General features: G+C 64.7%; 12 protein-coding genes across 12 annotated transcripts; 4 read left to right on the plus strand and 8 right to left on the minus strand.

Annotated features, from left to right (window-relative positions):
* Window positions 1-446: 446 nt before the first annotated feature.
* Window positions 447-1103, minus strand: RPS12 (40S ribosomal protein eS12 RPS12; the record flags this gene model as incomplete). Its single annotated transcript, XM_076652497.1, has 4 exons — window positions 447-572; window positions 640-675; window positions 745-933; window positions 1008-1103. 4 exons carry the CDS (start codon window positions 1101-1103, stop codon window positions 447-449), a joined length of 447 nt encoding a protein of 148 aa, XP_076501950.1.
* A 337-nt stretch (window positions 1104-1440) lies between these two features.
* Window positions 1441-2321, plus strand: SRB7 (Srb7p; the record flags this gene model as incomplete). The annotated part of the gene is made up of 5 exons (XM_076652498.1): window positions 1441-1468; window positions 1536-1573; window positions 1631-1754; window positions 1866-2096; window positions 2212-2321. The coding sequence occupies 5 exons, from the start codon at window positions 1441-1443 to the stop codon at window positions 2319-2321; spliced, it is 531 nt and encodes a 176-aa protein (XP_076501951.1).
* A 470-nt stretch (window positions 2322-2791) lies between these two features.
* On the minus strand, window positions 2792-5604 carry JCM10292_004101 (uncharacterized protein; the record flags this gene model as incomplete). The annotated part of the gene is made up of 13 exons (XM_076652499.1): window positions 2792-3041; window positions 3114-3243; window positions 3311-3408; window positions 3472-3643; window positions 3717-3845; window positions 3909-4091; window positions 4156-4266; window positions 4339-4521; window positions 4576-4686; window positions 4748-4930; window positions 4985-5095; window positions 5157-5339; window positions 5397-5604. 13 exons carry the CDS (start codon window positions 5602-5604, stop codon window positions 2792-2794), a joined length of 2052 nt encoding a protein of 683 aa, XP_076501952.1.
* Window positions 5605-6593: 989 nt separating this feature from the next.
* On the plus strand, window positions 6594-9225 carry JCM10292_004102 (FAD-binding oxidoreductase; the record flags this gene model as incomplete). The annotated part of the gene is made up of 14 exons (XM_076652500.1): window positions 6594-6805; window positions 6947-7553; window positions 7618-7772; window positions 7828-7844; window positions 7911-7994; window positions 8057-8074; window positions 8130-8203; window positions 8261-8304; window positions 8363-8462; window positions 8522-8609; window positions 8665-8773; window positions 8839-8864; window positions 8929-9055; window positions 9114-9225. The coding sequence occupies 14 exons, from the start codon at window positions 6594-6596 to the stop codon at window positions 9223-9225; spliced, it is 1773 nt and encodes a 590-aa protein (XP_076501953.1).
* Window positions 9226-9626: 401 nt separating this feature from the next.
* JCM10292_004103 (uncharacterized protein) lies at window positions 9627-11317 on the plus strand (the record flags this gene model as incomplete). The annotated part of the gene is made up of 10 exons (XM_076652501.1): window positions 9627-9697; window positions 9766-9826; window positions 9901-10001; window positions 10140-10234; window positions 10300-10343; window positions 10413-10607; window positions 10699-10846; window positions 10936-11087; window positions 11165-11215; window positions 11282-11317. The coding sequence occupies 10 exons, from the start codon at window positions 9627-9629 to the stop codon at window positions 11315-11317; spliced, it is 954 nt and encodes a 317-aa protein (XP_076501954.1).
* Window positions 11318-11601: 284 nt separating this feature from the next.
* JCM10292_004104 (uncharacterized protein) lies at window positions 11602-14642 on the minus strand (the record flags this gene model as incomplete). The annotated part of the gene is made up of 5 exons (XM_076652502.1): window positions 11602-11622; window positions 11680-12052; window positions 12118-12279; window positions 12353-13913; window positions 13991-14642. 5 exons carry the CDS (start codon window positions 14640-14642, stop codon window positions 11602-11604), a joined length of 2769 nt encoding a protein of 922 aa, XP_076501955.1.
* A 412-nt stretch (window positions 14643-15054) lies between these two features.
* Window positions 15055-15969, minus strand: JCM10292_004105 (uncharacterized protein; the record flags this gene model as incomplete). Its single annotated transcript, XM_076652503.1, has 2 exons — window positions 15055-15336; window positions 15400-15969. The coding sequence occupies 2 exons, from the start codon at window positions 15967-15969 to the stop codon at window positions 15055-15057; spliced, it is 852 nt and encodes a 283-aa protein (XP_076501956.1).
* A 383-nt stretch (window positions 15970-16352) lies between these two features.
* On the minus strand, window positions 16353-17152 carry JCM10292_004106 (uncharacterized protein; the record flags this gene model as incomplete). Its single annotated transcript, XM_076652504.1, has 3 exons — window positions 16353-16452; window positions 16523-16544; window positions 16612-17152. The coding sequence occupies 3 exons, from the start codon at window positions 17150-17152 to the stop codon at window positions 16353-16355; spliced, it is 663 nt and encodes a 220-aa protein (XP_076501957.1).
* Window positions 17153-17678: 526 nt separating this feature from the next.
* On the plus strand, window positions 17679-18749 carry JCM10292_004107 (uncharacterized protein; the record flags this gene model as incomplete). The annotated part of the gene is made up of 4 exons (XM_076652505.1): window positions 17679-17856; window positions 17934-17978; window positions 18047-18163; window positions 18232-18749. The coding sequence occupies 4 exons, from the start codon at window positions 17679-17681 to the stop codon at window positions 18747-18749; spliced, it is 858 nt and encodes a 285-aa protein (XP_076501958.1).
* A 1898-nt stretch (window positions 18750-20647) lies between these two features.
* On the minus strand, window positions 20648-21457 carry JCM10292_004108 (uncharacterized protein; the record flags this gene model as incomplete). The annotated part of the gene is made up of 3 exons (XM_076652506.1): window positions 20648-20754; window positions 20820-20912; window positions 20974-21457. The coding sequence occupies 3 exons, from the start codon at window positions 21455-21457 to the stop codon at window positions 20648-20650; spliced, it is 684 nt and encodes a 227-aa protein (XP_076501959.1).
* Window positions 21458-22141: 684 nt separating this feature from the next.
* JCM10292_004109 (uncharacterized protein) lies at window positions 22142-22829 on the minus strand (the record flags this gene model as incomplete). Its single annotated transcript, XM_076652507.1, has 4 exons — window positions 22142-22323; window positions 22397-22441; window positions 22529-22705; window positions 22766-22829. 4 exons carry the CDS (start codon window positions 22827-22829, stop codon window positions 22142-22144), a joined length of 468 nt encoding a protein of 155 aa, XP_076501960.1.
* A 375-nt stretch (window positions 22830-23204) lies between these two features.
* Window positions 23205-24424, minus strand: JCM10292_004110 (uncharacterized protein; the record flags this gene model as incomplete). Its single annotated transcript, XM_076652508.1, has 2 exons — window positions 23205-24145; window positions 24211-24424. The coding sequence occupies 2 exons, from the start codon at window positions 24422-24424 to the stop codon at window positions 23205-23207; spliced, it is 1155 nt and encodes a 384-aa protein (XP_076501961.1).
* Between the last annotated feature and the right edge of the window lie 39 nt (window positions 24425-24463).

Below are 24463 nucleotides of genomic sequence, written 5' to 3' on the forward strand. Positions count from 1 at the left end.
CCCCGCCCTCCTCTTGCACAGCACCGCACGTCATTCCTCGCCCTTCCATCTCATCCTCCTCCGCCCACACGCACGCACTCCAGCCTCGAACGCCCCTCCCAACGGTCCTCTAAGCCTAGCTAGCGAAAGCGAGGCGGCATCGAGGAGCGACGAGAGGGGGAGGGGCGCGTGGCGAGGAGGCGGGGTTTTGTGCGGAGAGCGAGAGGGTGGGAGGGCGGAGAGGGAGGTTGGAGCGGACTTGGGCGGAGGAGGGGGGCGAGGGGAGCGAGAGCGAGTTGGGAGAGTCGGGGTGTGTGATGGTGGACGGCGAAAGAGGGGAAACGAGCAGGCGAGGTGACGAGAAGTAAAAGAAGAGGGTCGGAAACAAGGGTGGCGAGAAAGTGTCGGGAGGGCGCATCAAGGGGGTAAGGTTGTGCCTCCCTCCTCCTCCTTCAGCGAGGGACCGCTTAGCGGCTCGCGAAGTAGTCGAGGAGGACCGAGAGGGCCTCGGACTCCTGGCCGTAGTCCTTGACGACGACGCACGAGCAGCCGACGACCTTGCGGGCGACGCCCTCCTTGTCGAGCTTGCAGAGCTGTGGGAGCAGCGACAAAGTCAGTTCTCGAGCAAGAGTGAAGAATACGGGATGAAGAGCGACGCACGCCAGCCCACTCGCCGAGGAGCTTCGGGTCCGAGATCTGCACGACGAGGAGGGACGGTCAGCTCGACTCGCCTTGAAGCGGCAGGAAACAGGTCAGGGGACGCACCTTGATCAGGTTGATCTTGTGCTCGGCGCAGAGGGCCTCGATGAGCTTGACGTACTCGCCCTCAGTGCACGACTCGTTGAGCACGCAGAGGTGAGCCTGGCGCTTGTCGAGGGCCTTGGCGCACTCGCGGAGGCCGCGGGCGAGGCCGTCGTGGACGAGGGCCTTCTTGAGGACCTCCTGGAGGGCGTCCTGTGTTGTGGAGAGAGTCGCCGGGTGAGTGTGCGCCCGGGTCAGAGCGCCGGGGAGAGCGCGAGGAGACGCACCTCGACCGACATCTTGCCCTTGGGGGCCTCGGTCTCCTGGACCTGCACCTCCTCGACGTCGGCAACAACCTGGGTCTCGCTTCCGTTATCACTCATGATTCTGCGCGCGTCGAGAGGGGGGAGACGAGAGCGAGGTCAGCGAAAAAGCTGGCGCGACGAGGCGGGGTCGCGCGGGTGCGGGACGGGCGCTGGCCCGTGCGGGCAGGCGGGTCGCGGGTGGTGAGGGAGACGCACACTTGTCCTCGAGTGAAGCTGTCCTAAGCGAGTGGAGGAAAGAAGCGACGAGCGACGCCGCGCCGAGCTCGACTTGGCGCGAGGCGCGCGCGCGAGTGCCGGCGACGGAGGCGCATCGTCGCAGCTGGCACGGTCAACGCGAGGAAAGCAGGGGACCAGCAGAGGGCAGTGCGCATTCACGGGGACTACGCCCGCCCGGATGGAAGTGGCCCGCGAACTGTCGCACAGTCGGTCGCATCTCGTCCTCCCCACCTCCGCACACGCACCCCGGCTCACCACCATGCACACCCGCAGTGGACCGCCTCACCCAGACACAGAACAGCATCGATGAGGTGCGACTCGGGGCTTCTCCCGACCGCCGCACCCAGTCGCTCACTTCCTCCCCACAGCTCATCCGCATCATGTACTCGACCCTCGGCTACCTCTCGCGCAAGGCCTCGTTCAAGCAGCTCAACCCCAACTTCCCCGTCACCCAGTCCATCCCGGACATCGACCCGCCAGACGTCTTCGAGGGTCCGTCGCTCCCCTCGTTCGCACCTCGCTCTCGACACTGGGCCCGCTGTCCGAGCCTCTTGCAGCTGCAGCCCGTCTCCGAAGCGAGGATTGACGCCCTCGTACCCGCAGCGAATCAGAAGGAGCTCGTGACCGACTTTCTGCGCAAAGCCAAGCAGCTCGAGTACCTCATCGACGCCCTCCCCTCTTCCGCGCCGCCGCCGCCGCCGTCCGCGACCACATCTGCAGGACCGAGCGCGGCAGGAATGGCTGAGGAAGAACACGACGAGGCCGAGTTTCTCGCGCTCGAGAACGAGATGCAGGCGGTCAACGACGAGTACCTCGAGGCCCTCGGGCAGGCAGGTGCGTCCGACCTGCCCACGCATGCACTCGCGCCCTATCGTGCACTCCGTGTGCGAGCTGGCAATGCGTCAGAATTGCGGCTGGGTGCGCACTGACACGGAGACTCGCTCCGCAGAAGCACTGCACTCGCAGCTCCAGGCGAGCCTGCACGGTATCCTCGAATCGCGCAGCGGCGCCGCTCCTGCGCCCTCCGCCGCTGCCGCCGCCGCCGACGCAGCAGCATAACGCTCCCCTTTCGACTTGTGCTCCGTCACGCTGACTGCGCCCTGAACCGCCTCGTGCCCGTCTCCGCGTCTCATTCCGTTCTGTTGTTGTCTCCAGTGTTGTAGACGCTCTTGAAAGCATCCCGCATATCCTTCATTGCAAATACCCGTTTTCTGTCCTCAGCAGACTCGAAGCCGTCACTGAGCCTCTCAGATCCAGTCCTCGTCGACCAAGCGTCTTCACTCGCGCCTCTCTCATTCTCTCAACCGCGTGAATTGCTCTGCCCGGCAAGCTCTTCCACAAGCCATCAGCAGCGATGTCCAGCGAGAGTATTACAGCCACTGTGAGCCTGGTCAGAGGGCGGGAGCTACGAGGATGAAGAGAGTGTCTGTTCTGCAAAAGGCGGAAGAAGGCGGCAAACAAAGGGCGTGCGGGATTGTCTGAAGCACAGGAAGATACCAAGAAAGAGAGTCGAGCGCAACTCGAACCACCTAGTACCACGAGTACTCTCCGCGGAGGAAGTTCCTCCCCCAGAACGTCGGGCACCTGAACCCGCCCCTCAACGTCCACCTCGCGCGGGGCGTCCACCACGTCGCCCTGCGCGCGTCCCACCCCGCGGGCGGCTGCCACGACGCCGAGGGGAGCGCGAACGACGCGCAGGGCTGCCACCCGCGCGAGAGGCCAAAGTACTTCCACCCGAGGGGGAGGTGCGAAGGGCGGAACGAGCCCGTAAAGTCAAAGCTGCGGGGGCGAGCGCGCCGGTACGCAGGTGTCAGACTCGAGCACATGGGCAAGGGGAGGCGAGAGACGCACTCGAAGCCGTCGTTGCCGCTGCCGTCGCAGTCGAACGAGCGCGAGGGGATGCGCTCGTCGATCCAGCCGCGCAGGGTCCAGCTCAGGGGGCACTTGAAGCCGGCAGGGAGGAGCCAGCCCTTGGGCGGGACTGCAGCAGCACGAAGAACGAGTCAGCGACGGCCTCGAGTCTGCAGGGAAGAGGGCAGGAAACGCACGCCACCAAGAGACTTTGACGAGGACCTCGAGTTCGAGCGACGAGGGCGACCACTTGGCGTCGCAGGTCCACGACGCGGAAGGCGCCCATCCAATAGCGCTGCATTCTCCCTCAGGTCAGCGCGCCGTTTCAGCTGCTGCGTGGCGAGGAACAAGCACGCACACTCCGTACCACAGCCAGCCCTTCGGAAGGTGACTCGGGCACGCCTTGCCCTGCCAGTCGACCTGGTGGCCGTCCTTGCCCGAGCCGTCGCACTTCCAGTCCTTTGGCGGCGGGACAACGACGGGAGTCTTGTCGCCCTTGTCGCCCTTCGAGCCGCCGTCCTTGCCGTCGTCTACAACATAGCGAGACGTCAGTGCCGGTCACGGTGAGTGCGAGGAGCATGTCGAGCTGTGAAGCGGGCATACTCTTGCACTTGCACGGCTTGCTGCCGTGAGTGTCCTCCTTGACCGGGACTGAGATGCCCCACCACGACGGCGGGGACCACGAGAAGTGCCACTTAGCCGAGTGCTCAACGAGCCAGGCGGTGCTTGGCTCTGTGCAGAGAAAGGCAGCTATCAGTCTTCGGACCGGAGAGGGCGGAGCGGGAGGCAGCGCACTCCACCACGTCACTTTGTGCAGGTACCCGATGAACTCGGACGGGACGGTCCAAGAAGCGTCGCACGACCAGGTCGGGAGCGGCGCCCAGCCAATCTCGACGCCGAACCAGCGCCAGCCGGCCGGGACCCACGAGGGGGCCTTCTTGCCGTAGCAGTCGATCTCGAAGCCGTCTTTGCCGGAGCCTGCGGGCGTGGGTGTCAGCAAAGGCGGCAATGAAAGCGGCGAAGACGAAGGTGGAAGCCGTACCGTTGCACTTGAACGACTGCGAGGGCCAGGAGATGATGGCCCAGAACGGAGGGGGCGAGAAGTCGACCTCCCACCGACCCGAGTGCTTGCTGATCCACGAGCCGGAAGGCTCTGAAGGTAGATAGCGAATCAGTGATAAACCCACGGCCGGTGCCACGGCCGGTGAAAGCGAGAGAAGCCCACTCCACCAGGTGACCTTGTGAGCGTAGCTGCCGAACGCAGACGGGATGGTCCAGTCGCTTCCGCACGACCAAGTCGGGAGCGGCGCCCAGCCGATCTCGACGCCGAACCAGCGCCAGCCGGCCGGGACCCACGAAGGGGCCTTCTTGCCGTAGCAGTCGATCTCGAAGCCGTCTTTGCCGGAGCCTGCGGGCGTGGTTGTCAGCGAAGGCGAAGATCATCGCCGCGAAAGGAGCGTACCGTTGCACTTGAACGACTGCGAAGGCCACGAGATGATGCCCCAAAACGGAGGAGGCGAGAAGTCGAGCTTCCAATGGCCCGAGTGCTTGCTGATCCACGAGCCGGAAGGCTCTGAGAGTAGACAGTGGATCAGTAGCTGTTCGTGCAACAGATGAGAGCGATAGAAGCTCACTCCACCAGGTGACCTTGTGAGCGTAGCTGCCGAATGCAGACGGGATGGTCCAGTCGCTGCCGCACGACCAGGTCGGAAGCGGCGCCCAACCGATCTCGACGCCAAACCAGCGCCAGCCGGCCGGGACCCACGAAGGGGCCTTCTTGCCGTAGCAGTCAATCTCGAAGCCGTCTTTGCCGGAGCCTGCGGGCGTGCCTGTCAGCAAAGGCGGGGGTTCTCGCAGCGAAAGGAGCGTACCATTGCACTTGAACGACTGCGAAGGCCACGAGATGATGCCCCAGAACGGAGGAGGCGAGAAGTCGAGCTTCCAGTGGCTCGAGTGGTGGCTGACCCACGAGGAGGAGGGTTCTGAAGGTCGACGACGGATCAGTGGCTGAAAGCGCGTACATCGATTGCGCGAAGAGCTCACTCCACCAGGTGACCTTGTGAGCGTAGCTGCCGAACGCAGACGGGATGGCCCAGTCGCTACCACACGACCAGCTCCTGGCCGGTGCCCAACCAATGTCGACGCCGAACCAGAGCCATCCGCGAGGCGCCCAGGAAGGAGCGCTGTGGCCGTTGTAGTCGACCGAGTACCCGTCACGACCCGTCCCTGTGCACACGAGGCGTTAGTCATTGCTAGGCACATACCGAGTGGCACGAGACGCACCGTTGCACTTCCACGACTTGCTCGGCCGGTTGCAGAAGAAACCGATGCAGATGTTGAAGCCGCCAAGCGAGAGGGTGAGCGGCGAGCGGGCGGCAAGCTCGTGGCTGTGCGCTACCGTGACGTCCGTAGAAGAAGGAGTGACCGAGTGCGCAGCTACGCCGAGGGTGCCTGCCGCTGCAGCGGCAAGCAGGACCGGCGACAGCCGCATTTCAAAGGAGAGTGAGGTTGAAAAGGAGTGTGAAGCCCGGCCGAAAGCGGGTACGATAGCGAGTGCAAGTCGAGAGAGTGTTGCGAAGGAGAGAGAGAAGCGAAAGACGAGATTGGCAGGACGAACAGGTCAACAGCACAACGGCGTGCAGGCCGACGATGAGGGCCAGACAGTCCGTGATCCGAGCACGCGGTCCGTCGTAGCGTGCGCCGCGAGCGCGGCTCAGCCAAATCGAGCCCCGCCTGCTATTGAGGGGCCGGACCCATTCGTGCGGAGCTGAGCGCGAGGTGATCGCGCTCAGGACCGACAAGCGTGCCGGCGTCGATTCGCGGTCGCGGTCAATTGAGCCTGCCCACGTCCGCCTACGCTCGGTGGCCTCCAAACGAGACAGCACGGAGCCGTCACGGCGCGGAGCATGCGTTGCGATGAGCAGGCGAAAGCTGAGGAGGTAGGAGCGGGGGAGAGCCAGTGCAGCCTCGTGACAGCGCGCAGGAGGCACGAGAGCCCGTCACCAGGTTGTCGCACTCTGCTACAGAGGCAGAAAGCCTGCAGGCGAGCCAGACGACTACCGCCTCGTGAAGGCGGGTGATGAAGAATCTCGAGCGGACCTGCCTTCGACCACATCCGCTCGACGCTCGTCGGAAGTCGTGCAGAGCTGAAGACCCCTTAGAGTTACACGCAAAGTCCACCAACTGCGCCCGAAGCGCGCCGTGTCGACCTCAGGGAGCTCCGCGAAGTTCGAGGGTTCTTGCATTTCTGCAGCGACGCTGACAACCGTGTGGAGCAGGGGCGCTGCCTTTGTCGCTCACTGGACGCACTCAGACGTCTTGCTGAGGCGTGTCTCGGTGCTGGACTGGTTTTCTCGGTCCCGGAGCGTGGAGGACACTGGCTTGTCCCGAAGTGGTGAACCACATGCATGTGGCGCGACTTTCCCGAGGCGCTGTCGCTCTCTCCTTGTTGTCTCGCGCGTTCTGCACGCATCGGCAGAGATGGCGGCTGCTCCTGAGATCTCGCTCGACGGCACGAAGAACCCCTTCATCCGCGATGAAGAGCACAAACTCATCCTCCCGCTCGGGACTTCGCTCCGGTCGATGCTGGCTATGCTCGACGACCTGCGCTCGCTTCTCGGAGCGGACAACGTGCACGTCGACTCCGGCGAAGGCGTTGCAGCAGTGGGACTATTCCAGGACGAACAGACTGGGTGCGTCCAGTTATCTCGTCTTCGCCGCTCCAGTTCCGTGCCCTTGTCTCCGACACTCCGCCTCTCCCGCTACACATACGTGCAGTGCGATGCTTGCAGCATACCGACGAGGGCACGTACTAACTACGAGGCGACACACAGCGGCGTGTTCACGGACGGACACGACACTCAGCTCGACGACAAGTTCGCTACCTCAGTCTGCGTCACGCCCGGCTCGACGCAAGACGTCCAGGGTATCGTAAAGCTCGCTAACAAGCACGGAGTGCCCATCAGCCCGATCTCGCGCGGCAAGAACCTCGGCTACGGCGGTCGCTCTCCTCGCCTCAGCGGTTCCATCGTAGTCGACCTCGGCAAGCGCATGAACCGCATCCTCGAGATCAACACGACCGACTACTACGTCGTCGTCGAACCCGGCGTGTCGTACTTCCAGCTGTACGAGGAAATCCTCAGGCGCGGCCTCGAAAAGGACGTCATGATGGACTGCCCGGATTTAGGATGGGGCTCGGTCCTGGGCAACGCCATGGATCGCGGCGTCGGCTACACGTCCTACGGGGACCACTTCGGGACCCACTGCTCGATGGAAATTGTCCTCCCGAACGGCGAGGTCATGCACACCGGCATGGGCGCGGCCGGCGAGGACAACCCGAGTCGCTACCTCTTCAATTACGGCTTTGGCCCCTACGCCGACGGCATCTTCACGCAAAGCAACTTTGGCATCTGCACGTCGATGGGCATGTGGGTTGCACCGGTACGGCCTTCATGCTCGCTCGCCGTTCAAAGACAGACTCGCTGACGAGCAGCGGTTCTTTCAGCATCCCGGAGGCTACCAGAGCTATATGTGGACGTTCGAAAACGAGTCGGACCTGCCGCAGATCGTCGAGCTCATGCGGCCTCTGCGCATCTCCGGCATCTTCGGACACGTCGCGCAGCTGCGGCACTCGCTCGTCGACATCGCCTGTCTCGGGACGTGCGTGGGTGCCTCACTCTGAGTTGCAGAGACAAGCTCATCATGTGTTCCGCAGCATGAAGGACTTCTTCCGTGCGCACCATGTCGACCTTTGCAAGGCGAGCGAAGGCTAATGCTGACAATTTCTGCCACCGACAGCCGGTCGAGACACGGCGGACTACCTCAGCGATGACGAGTTCTTCAATTTCGTCAAAGAGAAGTTCAAGAACCAGGGCGTGTGGAGTACGTCGAGCAATCCCTGCAGTTCCCGCTTGAGCAGAGCTGACTGGCCCTCGCCTCCACAGACTTCTACGGGGCTCTCTGTACGTCCGCGTCGAGCATAGCGAAGAGTCTCACTGACTCTGCATCATTTTCAAGACGGTCCTAAGGCAGTGCGCGACTGTCACTGGGAGATCATCCAGGCGGAGTTCTCGAAGGTCAAGGGCGCAAAGGTGCGTGAATCTGCGCTACACTGCTGCTGACGGTCCTCATAGGAGTACCTCACGCAGCACTACTTCGTCGGCGACCTCGACGAGAAGTCGCTGCTGCAGTAGTGCGTCCGGAAGCTGCCTGAGAGGCGCGCGACGCCGAGCTGACTCTCCCAATCACAGCCGCGACCTGACGATGCAGGGCATTCCGAACAACCACGAGCTCCAGTGGCTGAGCTGGCGCGGGCCTGGCTACGCGCATCTCTTCTTCGCCCCGATCTCGGTGAGCCTTCTCAGCTTATCGTGTTCTGAGATTGCGCTGATCCTGCGGTTGCGGCGCAGCCGACGCGCGGCCACGACGCCGAGGTGCAATACGACCTATGCAAGAAGCTGTGCAAGAAGTACAACTTCCAGTACATGGGCAATTTCTGTAAGTCTGACACTCCCTGATGCGTTCAACCCTCGCTGACCCACTCTCCTGTCAGGCATCGGCGCACGCGAGATGCACCACATCTTGGACCTCATCTACGACCCGAACGATGACGACGAGAAGCGGCGGGCACAGGCGCTCATGCGCGAGCTGACCTGGGAGAGGTGCGCTTCCTCCTGCACAGCTGGACTTGTAAGTCCGCCGGACTGATGCAACGTCGTGCTCGCAGCGCCAAGCTGGGTTACCAGGAATACCGTGAGTTCAGCGCGCGGCCGGTGTCCATCCTCAGTACGCTGACCGTCCCTCTTTATCGCCGCAGGCACGCACAACTTCCTCATGGACCAAGTCGCCGCGACCTACGGCGGCAACAACCAGATCCAGCTGCGCTTCCAGGAGGCGCTCAAGGACGCTCTGGACCCGAACGGCATCCTCGCGCCGGGCAAGAGGTGCGTCTTCCGAGTTGCGATTCCGAGAGGACGTCCCGGCTGATAGTCTCTCCCGCAGCGGTATCTGGCCCAAGCGCCTGCGCAACGTCCCCGGCATCAGGCTCGGCGTGCCGGCGGACAAGCAACCCAAGGCAGACCTGTGGCCGGCACGTCAGCAGGCGCGGATGTGAGCGGGATTGAGGGCAAAGGCGGTTCTTGTTGTATTTCTTGGTTCATGCGGCAATGTCGTTACCGAGTGTACTGTACTGCCTCGTTTGCATTTGTCACGGGGTGTCTGTGCGCGGGGTTTGATGGACATGTCGCGTGCCTCCAGCCGTGCCGGCAACAAATCGGCGCTGGAAGCCGGAAGCGCGACTGGGCGGCCTTTCGCGCGTCTCTTCTCGACAGACTGCGCTCTGACTGCTCCGACACTCGACACTGCTTCTATCAACGCCCGTGCACGCGCGTAAACTGCCCGCAGAGCGCGTTCATCCCGACCCGACTTTGCCCCACTTTCGTCTCATCTCTCGAGACACTTCCGCTGCTCTCGTCACCCTTTTAGGCGCCCAATCAGCCACTCAACAGCTGCAAGATGGTCGGACTGAGCGATTCGGCTGTTCACGCGGTCGCCGGCGCCGCCGGAGGCTGCATCGCCATGGCCGTGTGCGTCGGGTCCCGCTCTCAGCTGTCGCAAGTCGCGCTACTGACCATGCCCCCCTTCCTGCGAGCAGCACGTACCCGCTTGTCAATCTCTCGACCCGCTCGCAAGTCGAAGCCAAGTCTAAGCACGAGGCGCGTTCCCCTCATCATTGCCGCTTGCAGACGACCTCGTGCTCACTCTGCCTCGCATGCCTTGTTGGACGCAGAGCACACGCGCCGCCGTGCTCAAGGTCATCCAGCGCGACGGTGTGGCCGGTCTGTACGACGGGTTGAGCTCGAGTCTCGTGGGCATCGCGGTCACGAACGGGTGCGCATGCGGAGCTTTGTGCGTTGAGGCTGCTCGATACTGATTTCCGCGACTTCTCCTCCAGCATTTACTACCTCTGGTAATGTCGAATGCTGTCTCTGGTGCTGTCATCTGATACTGATGCTCGGGGCTCTTCAGCTTCGAGGAAGCGCGCGCCATCGTTCTCAAGTCTCGCAAGAGCACCAGGCTTGCACTGTCTACGCTCGAATCGATCCTGGTCTCCGCTGCAGCAGGTGCGTGACGTGCACCGCTAGAGTAGCGCTTCCCGTAAAGCGAAGTTGACCGCTATTCCGCGCAGGCGCCGCAACTTCCATCCTTTCCAACCCGATTTGGGTCGTCAACGTACGTTCGGCCACTGCTTTGTATGTGATGCTGTGCGAATCATTGGCGCTGACGGCTTGGCTTCTGCAGACGCGGCAAACGGTCCGCACGACTGTCGCTGCCGACCCTTCCGGCGCGCCCAGCGCGACAAAGACGGTCATCGAGAAGCGCCGCGGCATCCTCCAGACCATCCTCGACATCCTCCGCACCGACGGGCCCGGTGCCTTCTTCCACGGCCTCGGACCGGCGCTCATCCTCGTCTCGAACCCGATCCTCCAGTTCACGGTGCGTCCAATTGTCTTAGGCCTGTGATCCACGTGTCGCGGCGGCATCCTGTGTACCCCATGCGCCGTTCTGACGTCTCGATGCGCTTCAGCTTTTCGAGCAGCTCAAGAATCTGATCACGCGCCGCCGCGCCCTCCGCCTCGCCAAGGGCAGTGCCGCCGTTCCGCCTCTGACGGACCTCGACTTCTTCATCCTCGGAGCCGTGACCAAGCTTTTCGCGACCGGTGTTACCTACCCCTGTAAGCTTTTGGCGGAACGCGACCGATCCGAAGCCGGGCCCTCGCGTTGCCGGGTCGGATGACTGACTTCAACATCCTTTGCGGGACAGACCTCACCGTCAAGGCTCGCATGCAGGCCGGTAATGCCGCCGGTCGCTCGTACACGTCGTCGCTCGACGGGCTGCGCAAGATCGTTGCGGCCGAGGGCGTCCAGGGCCTGTACAAGGGCATCGGCCCGAAGCTCACTCAGTCCGTCGCTACGGTGCGCTGAACCTCCTACGCATATGAATGGATGTGCTCACAAAAAAGGGAACAAGCTGACCGCGCTGAGTCCTGCAGGCTGCGCTCCTCTTCCTCGCGAAGGAGAAGATCTACCTCGCGACGCGCCAGGTGCGTCTCGGATCCTCCGTGCCTGGTTTGTGGGATTGCGCTGACCCGGTTTCCGTGCTCTGGCAGGCGCTCGTCGGCGCCGCCAAGAAGGCTGTCATTTGAAGAGTCCGCCGTTGACCTCTTTCGACTCTCCCTCACCTCCCTCTTTGTCGCTTGTCGTGTCTATGTGCCAATTCGAAGCAGTTTGTTTTGTCCGCATTGCAGCATCGAGAGCCGCGCGAGAACCGGTACTGGTCGACTATCTTCCTTGAGAGTTGCGAAAACCTCTCCAACGCGATCCTTCGGAGCCTCGAAGCCTCGAGACGCATCGAAAGATACTGCTGACATTGCAAAGGGATAAGGCGGCGCGGGTACGAGCCGCGGACACCGCGAAAGTCAATTCTCCTTCATCTGTTGCGTTGCGGATGCTGCCAGGACCGAATCAGTCGATACGTCCCAAGCAATAACGCTAGATGAGCACGTACCCAGCTTCCGTACAGCTGCGCTGCCGTCTGCCCCGCCGTGACAGGTGCGAAAGGATCGAATGGCTCGACAACGCCGTCCAGCCCATCGTCGGCCATCGCAAGCGGCGTCGGCGCTGCAGTACGCGCCCGACTGCCCTTCATCGCCGAGCGAACCGGCGCCGCCGCAGCGGGCTCGTCATCGTACGTCGTCTCGGACCCGCCATCCGACGAGAGCGGGACGCTCGCGGACCAGGCGGCGATGCGCGAGGCTTTCGACGGCGGCAGGAGCGGCTTGGGCGGAGGCGGAGGGACGGGTGGCATCATGGCAGGTGTGGGCGTCGGGTTCGAGCGGGCCCGGCGAGGCTCTTCGTAGAGCTCGTCGCCTGCCATGAGACTGTTCGAACCGAGCGCGTCAGTTGCGAACTCGCAAGCTCGCGAGAACCAGGACTGGATACGCACTGGTTCTGCCGAAAGGCGTCGCCTACGCTCATGCGTCGTGGCGGTACTTCGACTTGCTCCCACGAGTCATCGTCCTCGAGCTGCTGCTGGCGCTGCTGCCGGGCGAGCTTGGCCGATTGAAAGCGTGCCGCGAGGATCTCGGCTTCCTCGCGAGCGATTTGTCTGGCAAGCGGGTCGCCAACTACTCGTCAGTGCGAGTCCTGCAGGAAAAGACACCAGTTCAAGAGAGACGCACGCTGCAAGCATTTCCCGCGCGGCCGCTTCGCCGACGCTGCTCCTCCTTCTCTCGCGCTTCTTGTCGCCCTTGCCCATCGACCGGTACGTCCTCGCGTCGCGGTCATCGCGGCGCGACCGATCCTGATCACGCTCGCGCCTCCTGCTCGCGCCACCGCCGCCAGAGCGTCTCGAGCGCGAGTCGCCCGCATCGTCGTATCCGGCATCATAGTCGTCGTCATCGTAGTCCGTCTCGCGCCGGTCCGAATCGCTCGCATAGCTGTCGCGGCGCGACCTCGAGCGCGACCTCGACCTGTCGCGCTCGCGATCTCGGCTGCGGTCGCGCGAGTCGTACCCGCCCTCATCCTCCGTGCCGCTGTCCGAAGGCGTCGGCGCGCGTTCGCGGTACGACGAGCGGGCGCGCGAAGGCGGGCGGCGAGGGGGCGCGTAGTCGCCGGGAGAGGCGGTCTCGTCCGAGTAGGCCGAGGGCGCAGAGGGTCGAGGGCGCTCTTGCGGCTGCTGAGGCGGCGGCGCGGGTTGATAGGGCGGCTGGGACGAATAGCCGGACGCGACGGAGGGAGGAGCTGGCGGGTAGTACGACGCTTGAGCCGGTGCAGTGTAGGTCGACGGCGGTGCCGGATGCGGAGGTGGCTGGCCGTACGCATTCCCGAGAGCGCCAGGCTGCTGTCCGTACGATGGAGGCGCCGGAGGGCGCGGAGGAGCAGGTCCAGGCGGATAGCCCGGTGGCTGAGAAGGCGGAGCGGGAGGATACCCCTGCGGCTGCGCCGCCGGAGGACCAGGCGGGGCGCCGTAGGGTCCCTGCTGAGTCGAGGGGGTCGCCGTCGAGCCGCCATAGTAGGGCGAGTACGGATCGTTCGGAGCCTGTGAAGCGACGGGTGCTGCGACTGGTGGCGGCGGAGGCGGAGCAGTCACCTCGTCGACCTGCCAGACCCACTTGCCGTCTCGGCCTGGCACCCATCGCCCTTCGACGACCTCGTTCTGGTGCAGCGGGCGAGAGGCGCCCGGTGAGCCTGCTGGCTGAGGCGGAACGGGTGGGGCGAGCGTCGGCGAGGTGGACGGGTACTGCGGCTGGCCGTAAGGCGAGAGACGTGGCGGCTGTCCGGCTGAGGGTGGCGGCGGCGGCGAGTACGGCCATCCGGCAGGCGCATTGGGCGCTACTGGCGGCTGCTGCCATGTCGGACCGAAGGGCGGCGGCGGGCCAGGCAGAGGGGGCGCGCCAGGGTAGACGGCCTCGCTCGGCGCGGGCGTAGGAGCGTAGCCTCGAAGGATCCCGCCTGCGTCATTTGATGAAGGTGCAGCGGACGGTGCATACGAAGATGGAGCGTAGCTGGATGACGGCTGACTCTGCCAGGTGGGAGGCGGCGGCTGCGACGGTGGCGGAGGTGCGGGTTGCCCGTAGTAGCCTGACTGCGACGGGTATGGCTGCTTCTGCTGTTGAAGCGGCGGCGCCGGAGGCGGCTGCGCAGGGTAGCCAGCTGATGGCTGAGCAGGATAGCCGGAAGATGGAGGCCAGTTTGAAGGCGGCGGGTAGTTCTGCTGCCCACCATATTGCGAGCCGTAAGCTGCGAATATGCACAGCGTCGCAGGTCAATAAGCGTGAAATCAGGAGCGATCGAAGCGGAAGAGACTGGGAACGCACATGGCTGCTGCTGCTGCTGCTGTCCGTCATACGCAGACTGTCCGCTTTGCGAGTACCCATCGTACTGCCGGCCACCGCCTCCACGGCTCGACGGCGCTGGGTCGAACGCGCCGTCATCTCCTCCGCCATACGCATCGTCGCCGCCCTGATCATCGGCGTACGAGTCGGTCGCGCGTGTCCGCCGCTTCGACGACTTGTCCCTCGTCGACGCAGCCGAGCGGCTCTGCGAGTCTTCGTACGCGTCGTCGGCTACATAGTTGTCCGTTGCCGGTTGCGCTCGGCGCGACTTCTTGCTCGTCCCGCCGCCGCTCTTGCGGCTCGAGCGTGCGTCGTCGTACCCACCGGCATCGCCGCCATCGCCGCCATACGCGTCGTCGCCATACCCGTCATCGTACGCGCTGTCACGTCTCGAAAAGGAAGACACCGCCTTGTCCTTCCTCCGGCTGCTGCTCGCCGTGCCCGCGTCGGTGTACCCGTCATCGTACGTCGACGAGCGGCGCGACCTCGAGCTCGTGCGCCGCTTGTCCCGATCGCGGTCGCGGTCGCGCGTCGAGCGGCGCGAATCGTCGTCGTCGCCGCCGCGCCGCGAGCGGGAGCGCGAACGGTCGCGGTCTCGTCGGTCTCGGTCGCGGTACTTGGTCGAGGAGCCCATGCTGGGACTCTACCGGCGAGTCAAGGCGACGGCGCTCACCGCTCGCCAAGAAACGGACTTGCCGTGGAGGTTGGCAGCGAGAGCACGGGAAGTCTAGATTGAGGAGCGAGAGCGGAAGCGGTCAGCGGCGCCAAAGCAGATTTATGGCAAGGCACGCACCTTCGCTTGTCCACCGTGCCGGCTCGCCAGACCAGCTTAGGGGAAGAAGGGAGACCGACGGCAAGCCAGCTGGCCCGTCTCTCGTCCTCGTCCTGTCTCCTGTCCCTCCTCCGAGGACTTGCCGAAGCCGCTCCTGTTCCTCCTGAAGCGTCGAGCGCAGAAGTGCCAAGAGACGTGACGGCGGTGTTACAACGACAGGTCGACAGACGGTACACTCGGAGATGGTCACGAGAGGAAGAGGCCGCGAGCCAGCTCAGCGCCCCGTCCGCGTCCGTTCGGGGACTTTGAGCGCGCTGGCCTTCTCGCGTTCGTCGCGCGCCGCGACAGGGTCTGTGTCCGACTTGACGGGCGGGTCGATGATCGGAATAGCCGGGGTGCGAGTGGGTGGAGCGGCGGCAGACGGGTCAGAGTGAGCGGCATCGTGGTGAGCGGGAGAGGCGGACGGGTCGCTTGCGGGCGAGACGGCGCAGCGGGGAAAGAGGGCGGGCGCAGGGAGCGAGTGGAGAGTCTTGAGCGCGGACGAGAGCTCGGCGAGCTGCAGGAAGCGGGCCTGAAAGTCAGAATCGCTCCGACGCGGAAGCGCGCAGGAGGAGCGCACCTGCGCCATGATGCCCTTGACGCCCTCTTCGCGCCTCGCAAACTCGTCGGCCGTCTTCTCGTACGCCTTGCCGACCTTTTCGCGCTGCTCCTTTGTGCGCCCGCCCAACCCACCGTCGTTGTCGCTCGCGTCACCGTCGAGCCGTGCGCCAGCGAGGCCCGAGATGTTTTCGAGGGCGGCGTGGCGGGCTGCGATCGAGCTCTGGAGGTCCTTGATCGAGTCTAGCTGGCGGAAGATGCGCTGCGTCGTCGAGATTGCCGCCCGCGCCGACCCCCGCTTCGGCTCGTCGCCGTCGCCGAGAGCGTCCGCCTCGTCGCGCTCGACGACGCTCCCCGTGTCGCTCGTAGCGGGAGCAGGAGCAACAGGAGACTGCGGGAAGCCAAAGTCGTGCGGGACGGGCGACGGAGCGAGCGCGCCTCCTGCCCCACCAGCAGCGTCGTCGCCGTGCAGCGGAGTGGGAGACTCGTGCAGGTCCCGTCGGATGCCCGCCGCGGGCTCGTCCGACAGGTCGAGCGAGAGGAACGGCTTGCGCGGCGCCTCGGACGGCGTCGTCGGCAGCGAGGTCGACATTGGCGGTAAGTGAGAGAGGGAGTAGTCGGCGAGAATAGACGAGGCAAACGTATTCAGCTCAGGAGAGGCGCGGTCCTCGCTCGTCGGAGTGCTCGCGTTGCGCCGCGTGCGCTCTCCTTTTCCCTCCACCGCACAGCGCCCTGCCCCGCCGTCAAACAGCGTGGGCAGCACTTCCCTGGCTCACTCTCCCACCCAGGCGCTCAGGTAAAGCCGCCTCGCTCCTCCCTCCGGGGAGAGCGTCAGTGTGCGACGACAAACGACTCTGCTCTTGCCTCGTCGCAAGCCCGCAGAAGGGGCCCAAGCCGGCATCTCGCGCGATTACTCTCCACGGCGAGGCGTGACTAGGTGGCTCCGACAATCTCTTCCCTCCCCTTCCCGTCCTGCTACAGCTTCGACGCCTCTTCTTGCCGGTGCACCAGCGTCGCCGGGGCCACGCCGAAATCTTTCGGCACCGTCACGCCTAGCTCGCCTGTTGCGATGACGCTGCAGACACAGTGCAGAGCAGTCAGCTGGAGCTTGCGAGGGTCTGCGGCGAGGAGGATTGCAGGCGCACCGAATGAGGGCAAAGTGATGCACTGCAGACATCCGAGTTCAGCTCTCGAATCCGCACCGCCGGGAGAAGGGAGACGACAGCCTGCGCACCGGCGTGAAAGCTCGCAAACCACAGCTCGCGCGCAAACGTGCTCCCGACCTCGACCTGCACGGGCGTCGTCGCATGCAGCCGCACGACGCGCTCGGCGTCGACGCCGCGCCCCTGCGCCGTCACGTGCCGCAGCTGCGCGCGCAGCTGCTCGAACGACTCGACGCACGCGCTGTGCGACGTCTCGGCCGCGAGGTTGCGCGTGCGCAGGTCGTAGTTGACGTGTATCGGCGGCGGCGCGCGAGTCGACGAGGGGAAGGCGGTGGCTACGGACGATGCGGCGGAAGCGGGCGAGTCGGCGTCGCTCACGCCTTGCAGCAGGAGGCGGTAGTGGTCCAAGAGGTGCCGCGCGTGCTTGCCGACGGTAGAGCCGGGCGAGAGCTGGCTCTGGCGCGAGAGGAGCTCGTCGGTCGTGACGGCCGTCTCGAGGAAGTCGAGGAACTGGTCGACAAAGTGCAGCGCGACGATATAGAGGACCTCTGTCGGGTTCTGCGCATTGCCGACTGCGTTCGAGATGGCGTGGGCTTGCTCGAGTCCGGCCATGACGTGAAGCGGAATGCAGTGGGCGAGGAGGCCGGCAAGGTAGCAGGTCTTCAGGCGGCTCTTCGCGTCTGTGTAAGCGCTAGCAAGTCTGCACGGCAGTCGTTCTGTGGGGAAGCCAGGTGGTGGCGGGAGCAGACGAGAGCGGCGAGCCGGAGCCGGGGATCGACAGCGACATCCGTCGCCGCTCGCACCTGACAGCTTATCGAGGGCCTGGGAGCACCTGAGAGATTGTCTACTGCACCTTCTAGGCTCTCGCTGCCCGTTCCACTTTGTTGCTGCACGTGCACCGACCTCATCAACGCAACAGGGGAGACGGGCGCGCTCTTGTCGACAAAGGCTCGTGCCATGTTGCGAATGCTCGCTTAGTGATCCCTGATGCTCCTCTCTGCAAGGCGTGCCGGCCGCTCGTGCTCCGGCGACGAGCGAGGATGATGTGCCGCTGCTCGCCGACTCGTCGTCCGTCCTTCGCTTCCTCTGCTTCCACCCCTTCCCCTTTCGCGCTCAGACCTCGACGACCTCCCCGGATATGCTCTCATTTGCCGCTACCGTGTTCTCCATCGTGCTCCTCGCGTCGTCCGTCCTCGCGGACGTCAAGTTCGGCGCCGACGACTCTCTCCTGGTCGGCTCGTCAGAGAGCAAGTCGATCGACCTCGACGACGTCACGCTCAAGGAGTCCTGCTACCGGAACCTCTACGCCGACATCGGTGCGTGCTCCGGTCGTCCCCTCGTCGCCGGCCGGCACGTTCCAACTGACTCGCCGGCACCTCGAACCGCTCTGCAGACGAGTTCAAGGTCAAAAACAGCAAGGAGCTGGTCATTCAGGACAGTGCGTGATCTCATCAACTCCATTCCCCTGCTCCGGCGCCCGGCTGACCTCTTTTCGCGCCTCCGCAGCGAAGGGCGGCACCGTCTTCCTCTCGGACGGCATCAAGAAGGCCTTTAACGACGTCGAGTACTACTATGAAGAGTTCTGCTACAAGCAGTACAAGAGCCGCTCGAAGGACCTCGACGGTGCGCATGCGCGTCCTCCATCGTCCGCCAGCGTCGAGCTGACTCTCTCTCGCGTCCCGTCTCAACAGTCGACAAGACGCACGGCCTCTTCGTCGGCGGCGACAAGAGCGACGGCGACTTTTTCGCCAAGGGCACCTTCGACAAGCGCGCCACGCCTGCCGACAACAACCACAGCGCCATCAGCGGCGGCGGCGACGTCCTCTCGTCGCTCGGGGCGCTGACGCAGACGGGCTTTGCGACGGGCGCGGACCAGAGCCGCCTTGGCCAGCCGCTCGGCGGCGGTGGGGAGGGGCTCCTCGGCAGCGTCGACTACCTCGGAGGGATTGGCTCGGTCGGCAAGAACGCCTCGAAGGCGGCGCCGCTGCCGACGAAGGAGCAGGAGCCGGTCGTCAATAAGGAGAGCGACGACAAGGCCATCAAGCATGACGACGATGCCAAGGGCAAGGACGTCAAGGGCGGCGACGAGAAGGGCAAGCGCGGCTGGGTCTACACCGTCATGCGTTACGTCTCGATCAAGTGGGAGGACGACGGCGACGACGACACGTGCAGCGACGACGACGACGAGTCGACGCGCATCCGTACCTGAAGACGTGCGTCCTAACCTACTTCACAGCGGATCAACGCAACTTAACCCGCAAAAACCCGCAGCGACGTCTCCCGCCCACCGCGAAAAGAGCCTTTTCGTTCGCGCTCACTCTGCATCTGTCCCCGCTTTCTCTCGCAGTCTGTACCATGTAGCGTCCTCCGTCTTTTGCATTCCAAGTTCTCTCTGTGCTCGGTCGCGAGGAGATAGTCCGTCACTCTGGTCAGGCTAAAGCCCGCGTTTCCAACGCTTTCGTGAGGAGACTGTCGACAAAGCGTCAAGTCGAAGCCAGAAGAAGTCGTTACGAAGGCGTGGGTACCCGTTTCGACGGGCAGCCGTCTTTGCGCAGCGGCAGTGGCCAGAAGAAAGCGAAACAAGCAGAAGCGAGAAGGAACAGCAGAGGGTAGCTGTCGAAGCGAGGCAGCGACTCTCGCGCAACCATGAGCGCGGCCTAAGATGAGCTCGCTGTGTCCAGTCGCCTTGCCAGATCGATAGCAAGATTGCACGAGCGGAGCAAGTCGGAGGAAGCCAAGGCGCAGCAGGACGGGCAATGGCGATGTCGACCTCTCTCGCGCGAAACGCTGCACTCGAACGCTTCTCGATTACCCCACACTCCCAGAGACTCCAGCCCTTACCTTCGGTCTATCGCTCCGGGAGGGAGAAGCCGCACTTTGCGGCCACTCTGCAGCGAGCCATGGCTCCGCTGACGAAAGACGAGCCGTGCGCGTCTGCCGCGCCCGTCCCGTTCTCGGACTCGCTCGAATGATCCGTTGTCCAAGCGAGTAGTGTGCCGAGCGCGCCCCCGATCCGGGGCCACGATCGGCGTGTTCTCGGACCTGTCGAAACTTGACAGGCGCGAGACGGCGAGCCCAAGCCCCGAGCGAGTTTTGGCCCTGAAGCCGCTGTGTGCGAGCCTGTAAGCCCTCGCTCGTCTGTGCAAGAATCGTTCGGTCAGACGCACCGACTTGCCCTTGTCGAGGGTCCCGTTCGCAACGAGTCTCTGAGACTCGTTGTGCCAACGCAAGACTCTTGCGTCGGCCGCAGACGACCTTTTCGGTCGTCATGGCAAGCCTCTTGCGAGACTTGAAGGAGCGAATAGAGCGAAGGCAAGAGCTGGAGAGGCTGGCCGCGCGAGAGAGACCGAAGAAGCGGTCGAGTCGGAGCAAGCTGGAGGAGCGAAGGAGTCCGTCAGCGCCGGCTGGGTCGCAAGTCTCGCCGAGCCGTCCCACCTGGAGCTCGAGCAGCACGAGCGAGCTGATTACTCGTACGTCCGAGCCGTGCCGCCCCGTTGAGACGAGTCGAGCTGCGAGCCAAAGCGTCATCAGCGAACGAGCGCGCAAGGCCGTGCGAGCGCGCGAGACTCGGTGCACGCACTTCTGTTGGAGATTGCTCGAGCTCGGGCCGACTCTCTGCTCTGCTTGGCCTACGAGCGAGAGAGGCGACGAAGGAGAAGGAGGAGAAAAGGCGGGAGCGGGAGGTCGTGCGGGCTGCGCGTGCTCCGACTCGCTCGGACGGGCTTCGCGCACAGACGAGTGACCCTTTGCGCGGCTCCGGAACTCCAAACTGGCAGCGGAATGCGGGCAGGCTCGCAAAGCAGAGCTCCTCCTCATTGGCCTTCTCAATCTGCTTTGGCGGTGCTTTCACGGCCGCTCACGCTCTCGCAGTAACGCGCCACAGGCGGAACAGACACAGTGTACAATGCGAGAACTGCAGAGACTACGGGAAAGCAGGCTGAAGACGCGATGCGAGGCGGACGACGGACCAAACGGCGAAGGAGATCAAAGTACGAGCGAGGCGGAACGCAAGGCAGTGAAGGCTGCGAGCGATTCAGAGTAAGTCTGCCGCACAGCAGCGCGATCGAGAGAGAAAGGAGCGCGCACCGACGAGAACGACGAAGCTTATCAAGCGGAAGGCGCGCCCGTCTGCGCGGCGACAGCCGTGGGCGTGGGGATGCTCAGCTCGGCAGGGAACGACGCGTCGGCAAGGAAGTCGCCGATGTCGAAAGTCTCTGTGCGAGTGGGTGAGGCAAGTCAGCTTGAGCGGAGAGCAAAGCGTGCGACAGAGAAGACGCACCAGCGGTTGGAGCGCTCGCGGCCGCGTCCGCTGTGCTCGCGGGCGAGCCTTCGGAGGCAATGCTAGAAGCGACAAACCCGTTGAACGTGTTCGCTGCAGATGCAAGCGACGAGTCAGAGCGCGGCAAGAGGCGAGGTTAGGGATCGAGACGCACTCGGTTCCGCAACGAGCGCGGGCGCCAGAGCAGTCTTCGTCCCGACCGGCGTTCCGATTGGCGACCCACCAACTTGACCACGCTGGAGCTGCCCGTTCTGGGCGCCGGCGAGGAGGTCGCCGACATCGTTGGCTTCGCCGGACTTGGGCCGGTCAGCGTCGAACGTGGCAAAGTCGCGCGACGGCTGCGTCGCCGGGTCGGACGAGGCGCTGCCCTCGCTCGTGCCTCCGAGAGACTGGAGATCGCCGAGGGACGAGAGGAGGCCGGAGAGGTCGGCGGGGTTGGTCGTGCTCGACGACGACGAGGTCGACTCTTGGACGTCGGGCGCCGGAGCAGCGGGGTTGACGGGCGCGGAAGCGGTCGAAGTTGTCGCACTCGAGTCGGAGTCGGGAGTCTGCACCGCGGGGGAGCTGGCCTGCGGGAGCGGAAGAGCCGAGACGAGACGGAGCGAGAGGAGGCAGAGGAGGGCAGTCGAGGCGAGCATGGTAGGTCTGGGATGACGGAGCATAGGAGAAGGAGCACAAGGGCGCAAGCGGGTAGGGTATGCGCGAGCTGCGCTGCGCGAGAAGGACTGCGCTGCTGCGGAACCGAGAGTGGCCTGCGCGAGGCCCAGCGGGAGATCAGCAGAGGTGGCACGAAGCGGAAGACTCGACAGTGAAGTGTGCCGGAGAGCTTGATAGCTGGCGATCTGGCAAAGCCGCTACAGGAACACGGAACAGCGAAAGGATGATACAGGAGAGCAGGCGGAAGCTCTAAGCTCAGGAAGGCCGCACTCCGAGGCACATCCGCAACTCTGCGGGCGTCTCGACGAGCTCAACGAACCGAGGAAAGCACGTGTCTGTGATGCAAGAGTCGCTGGGGGGACGAGTAGCAGTGCAGGCGAGGAGCGGGCGGGATAGGGCGAGGTCAAGCCGAGCGTTGAGGGACGTCGCATGCTGCATTCGCGAAGATCGGAGGTCAGCGACTGCGTCAGGTCAAGCCTGTAGCAACACGCGTCAGAGAGCGCGGACGCACCGCTAGGCGGAGAGGAGCGACTCAACGACCCCGTCCCTGTCCAAAGGCGTCTTCCGCTGATCCTGCGAGCTGACCGTGCGGTTCTGCACGACTGCGGCAGCCGTCCACCGATGTGCATCAGCCTATGTCCTCGTCCCGACAGCCCCAAATCGAGTCAAGCGACTCTCGCGCGCACCTTTCCCGCTCGTCGCGCCGACAACGCCGACCTCGACGTCGAGCGCGCGCTGCGCAGCGCCCCGAACCCGGCGGGGCGGTAGCACGCCTCGAGGTAGTACGCGCGCGAGGCAATCAGGTCGAGCTTGTAGGCGACCCAGAGGTAGATGGGCGTGTGGAGAACTGGGGGGCGGAGCGAAGGGGGTGGGGGGTGAGCGAGAGCGCCGAGGCGGGAGAGAGGGAGGGAGGGACGGACCGTCGCTGAGGACGAGCTCGGTGTCGAGCTGGAGCGACAAGCTCGCTGTGCGTTCAGGTCCATTTTGCCTAGTCAGCTCGCTGGCTCTGTCTCGAGCAGTCGCAGCGACAGTGCCGGGATCGCACAACGCACCGACCGCGCCCGTCACCTCTCTGAAGCACGTCTCCCTCTCGTCTCCTCCCTGAGCCCAGCGCGTGCGGCTGAAGACGAGCTCGCCCGTGTCGAGCTGGCGGAGCGAGGGCGGGAAGGGAGAGGAGGGACGGAGGGGGACTTTGGGGCCGACGAGCGGGACGGGGAAGGAGGGAGGGGCTGCGGAGCAAGTGCCGGAAGTCAGTGGGTGCTTTACGAGTGCGCTGAGGGAGAACGCACCGGCGGGGAGAGAGGCGGCGAGCGAGATGAGCGAGACGACGACGAGGAGGAAGAAGGCAAGCATGGCGGACCGGGCTGATACGGCGGATCACACGTGAGGTACGAGCCCGTGCAGTGCGTAGCAGACGCGCTCCGAAGGTGCACGGGGCGAGAGGGAGGGAGAAGGCAGAGCAAGCGCAGCGAGGACGAGCGAGGGACATCACTCGGCCGCAGCACGGTCGAGAAAGCAAGCGAAAGCGCTGTAAGGTGCAGAAGAGCGTAGAAGATGCAATCACATTCAGATTAGAGTGGATCGCGCCTCACACGAACACGGGACAGAAAGCAGGAGAGGACGACAGAGGAGAGCCCGTCCTCAGGGACGCAAGAAACAGAACAACAACCGAAGGGCGAGCGACAACAACAAGAGAATTATCTACTTCGTGCTCCCAGCCACCCTCCCTCACCGCCTCGCGCCCCTGACCAGCTCCTCGCACACCCTCCGCATCTCCCTCCCTTCGTCGTCCTCCGCCCCGGGGAAGAACTTGACCCTCGCCCCTCCCGACCCCGCCCCTCCCGCGCCCGCGCCCGAGTGGACAAACGACCCCCTCCCCGCCCCGACGCGCACGAGCTCGACCGCTTCGAGCGGGAGCGCCGTGTGCCTCTCGAGGTGCGCCGCGAGGCGCTCGACGAACGAGCCGCCTTCGTCCGAGTCCGAGCGTACGAGCGAGGGGAGCATTTCGGGCGGGAGGGTGAGCGCGAGGGTCGAGAGGCCCTCGCGGGCGATCTGCGGCGGGAAGGCGAATGCGAGCGTCGTCGCGAGCGAGATCGGCGCGTCGTCGTCGGAGGAGGGGCTGGGTGGGCCGGGGCGGACGAGCGACTCGAGGAGCGCGAGCATGGATGGGGGCGGGATGCGGAAGGGGTGGATGAGGGCGTCGAAGCGGGTCGAGAGAAAGGTCGTGAAGAGGTGCGTGAGCGACGGCGAGGGGGACTTGCTCAGCAGGAGGGGGAAGGCCGGCGAGCCGAGGGCGCTCGCAACGACGTCTTCGGGCAGTGAGGGCAAGAGAATGAAGGTTGCGGTGCTGCTCGAGGTGGACGCGCGGCTCGACGAGGGGTTCTCGTCGCCCAGCTCGACTTGGATGAGGACGGGACGTCGCAATGCGCCGTCTTTGCTGCCGAGGCGCAGGTTGACGTAGCCCGCCTCGACGCGCTGGACGAGCTGGTCTTTGCGGCCGACGCGCAGGTCTGGATCAAGGCCGAGCGCGAGCTGCTGGGCGAGGAAGCGCTCGAGGGCGGAAGCGAATGCGCGGAAGTGCGAGGACGAGGCCGAGGTGGGCGAGAGCGGGAAGGTGGGCGCAAGAGTGGCGACGCGGTCGATGTGGAAGGTCTGCTGGAGGAGGGCGTCTGCGGGCGGATGAGGCGAGGTGAGCGGGAGGTCGAGCGGAAGGACGAGGGAGAGGGGGCCGTACCTGGCTCCCTCTGCGGTTCTGCGGGTGTGCGTTCGCCCTGGTGGTGTTGTCTACCCTTGCCCTTTCCCTCGTGAGCGTCGTGCGTGTCTGCATGCGGTGCGTGGCGGGCGAGAACGTTTGTTGTGTGAAGCGCGGAACGGAGCGCGGCCCAGCGAGCGGGCGGCTGCGGGTGGTCTGGGCGGATGTAGGGCGAGTGCCTGCGAGTCGAGTGCATCTCTGGGTGCCCTCTGCAGCTCTCCTGCGCCGAGTCAAG

This window comes from Rhodotorula paludigena (assembly GCF_050403205.1).
Source record: "Rhodotorula paludigena JCM10292 DNA, Rt_paludigena_JCM10292v1_ctg78, whole genome shotgun sequence".
NCBI classification, from domain to species: Eukaryota; Fungi; Basidiomycota; class Microbotryomycetes; order Sporidiobolales; family Sporidiobolaceae; genus Rhodotorula; species Rhodotorula paludigena.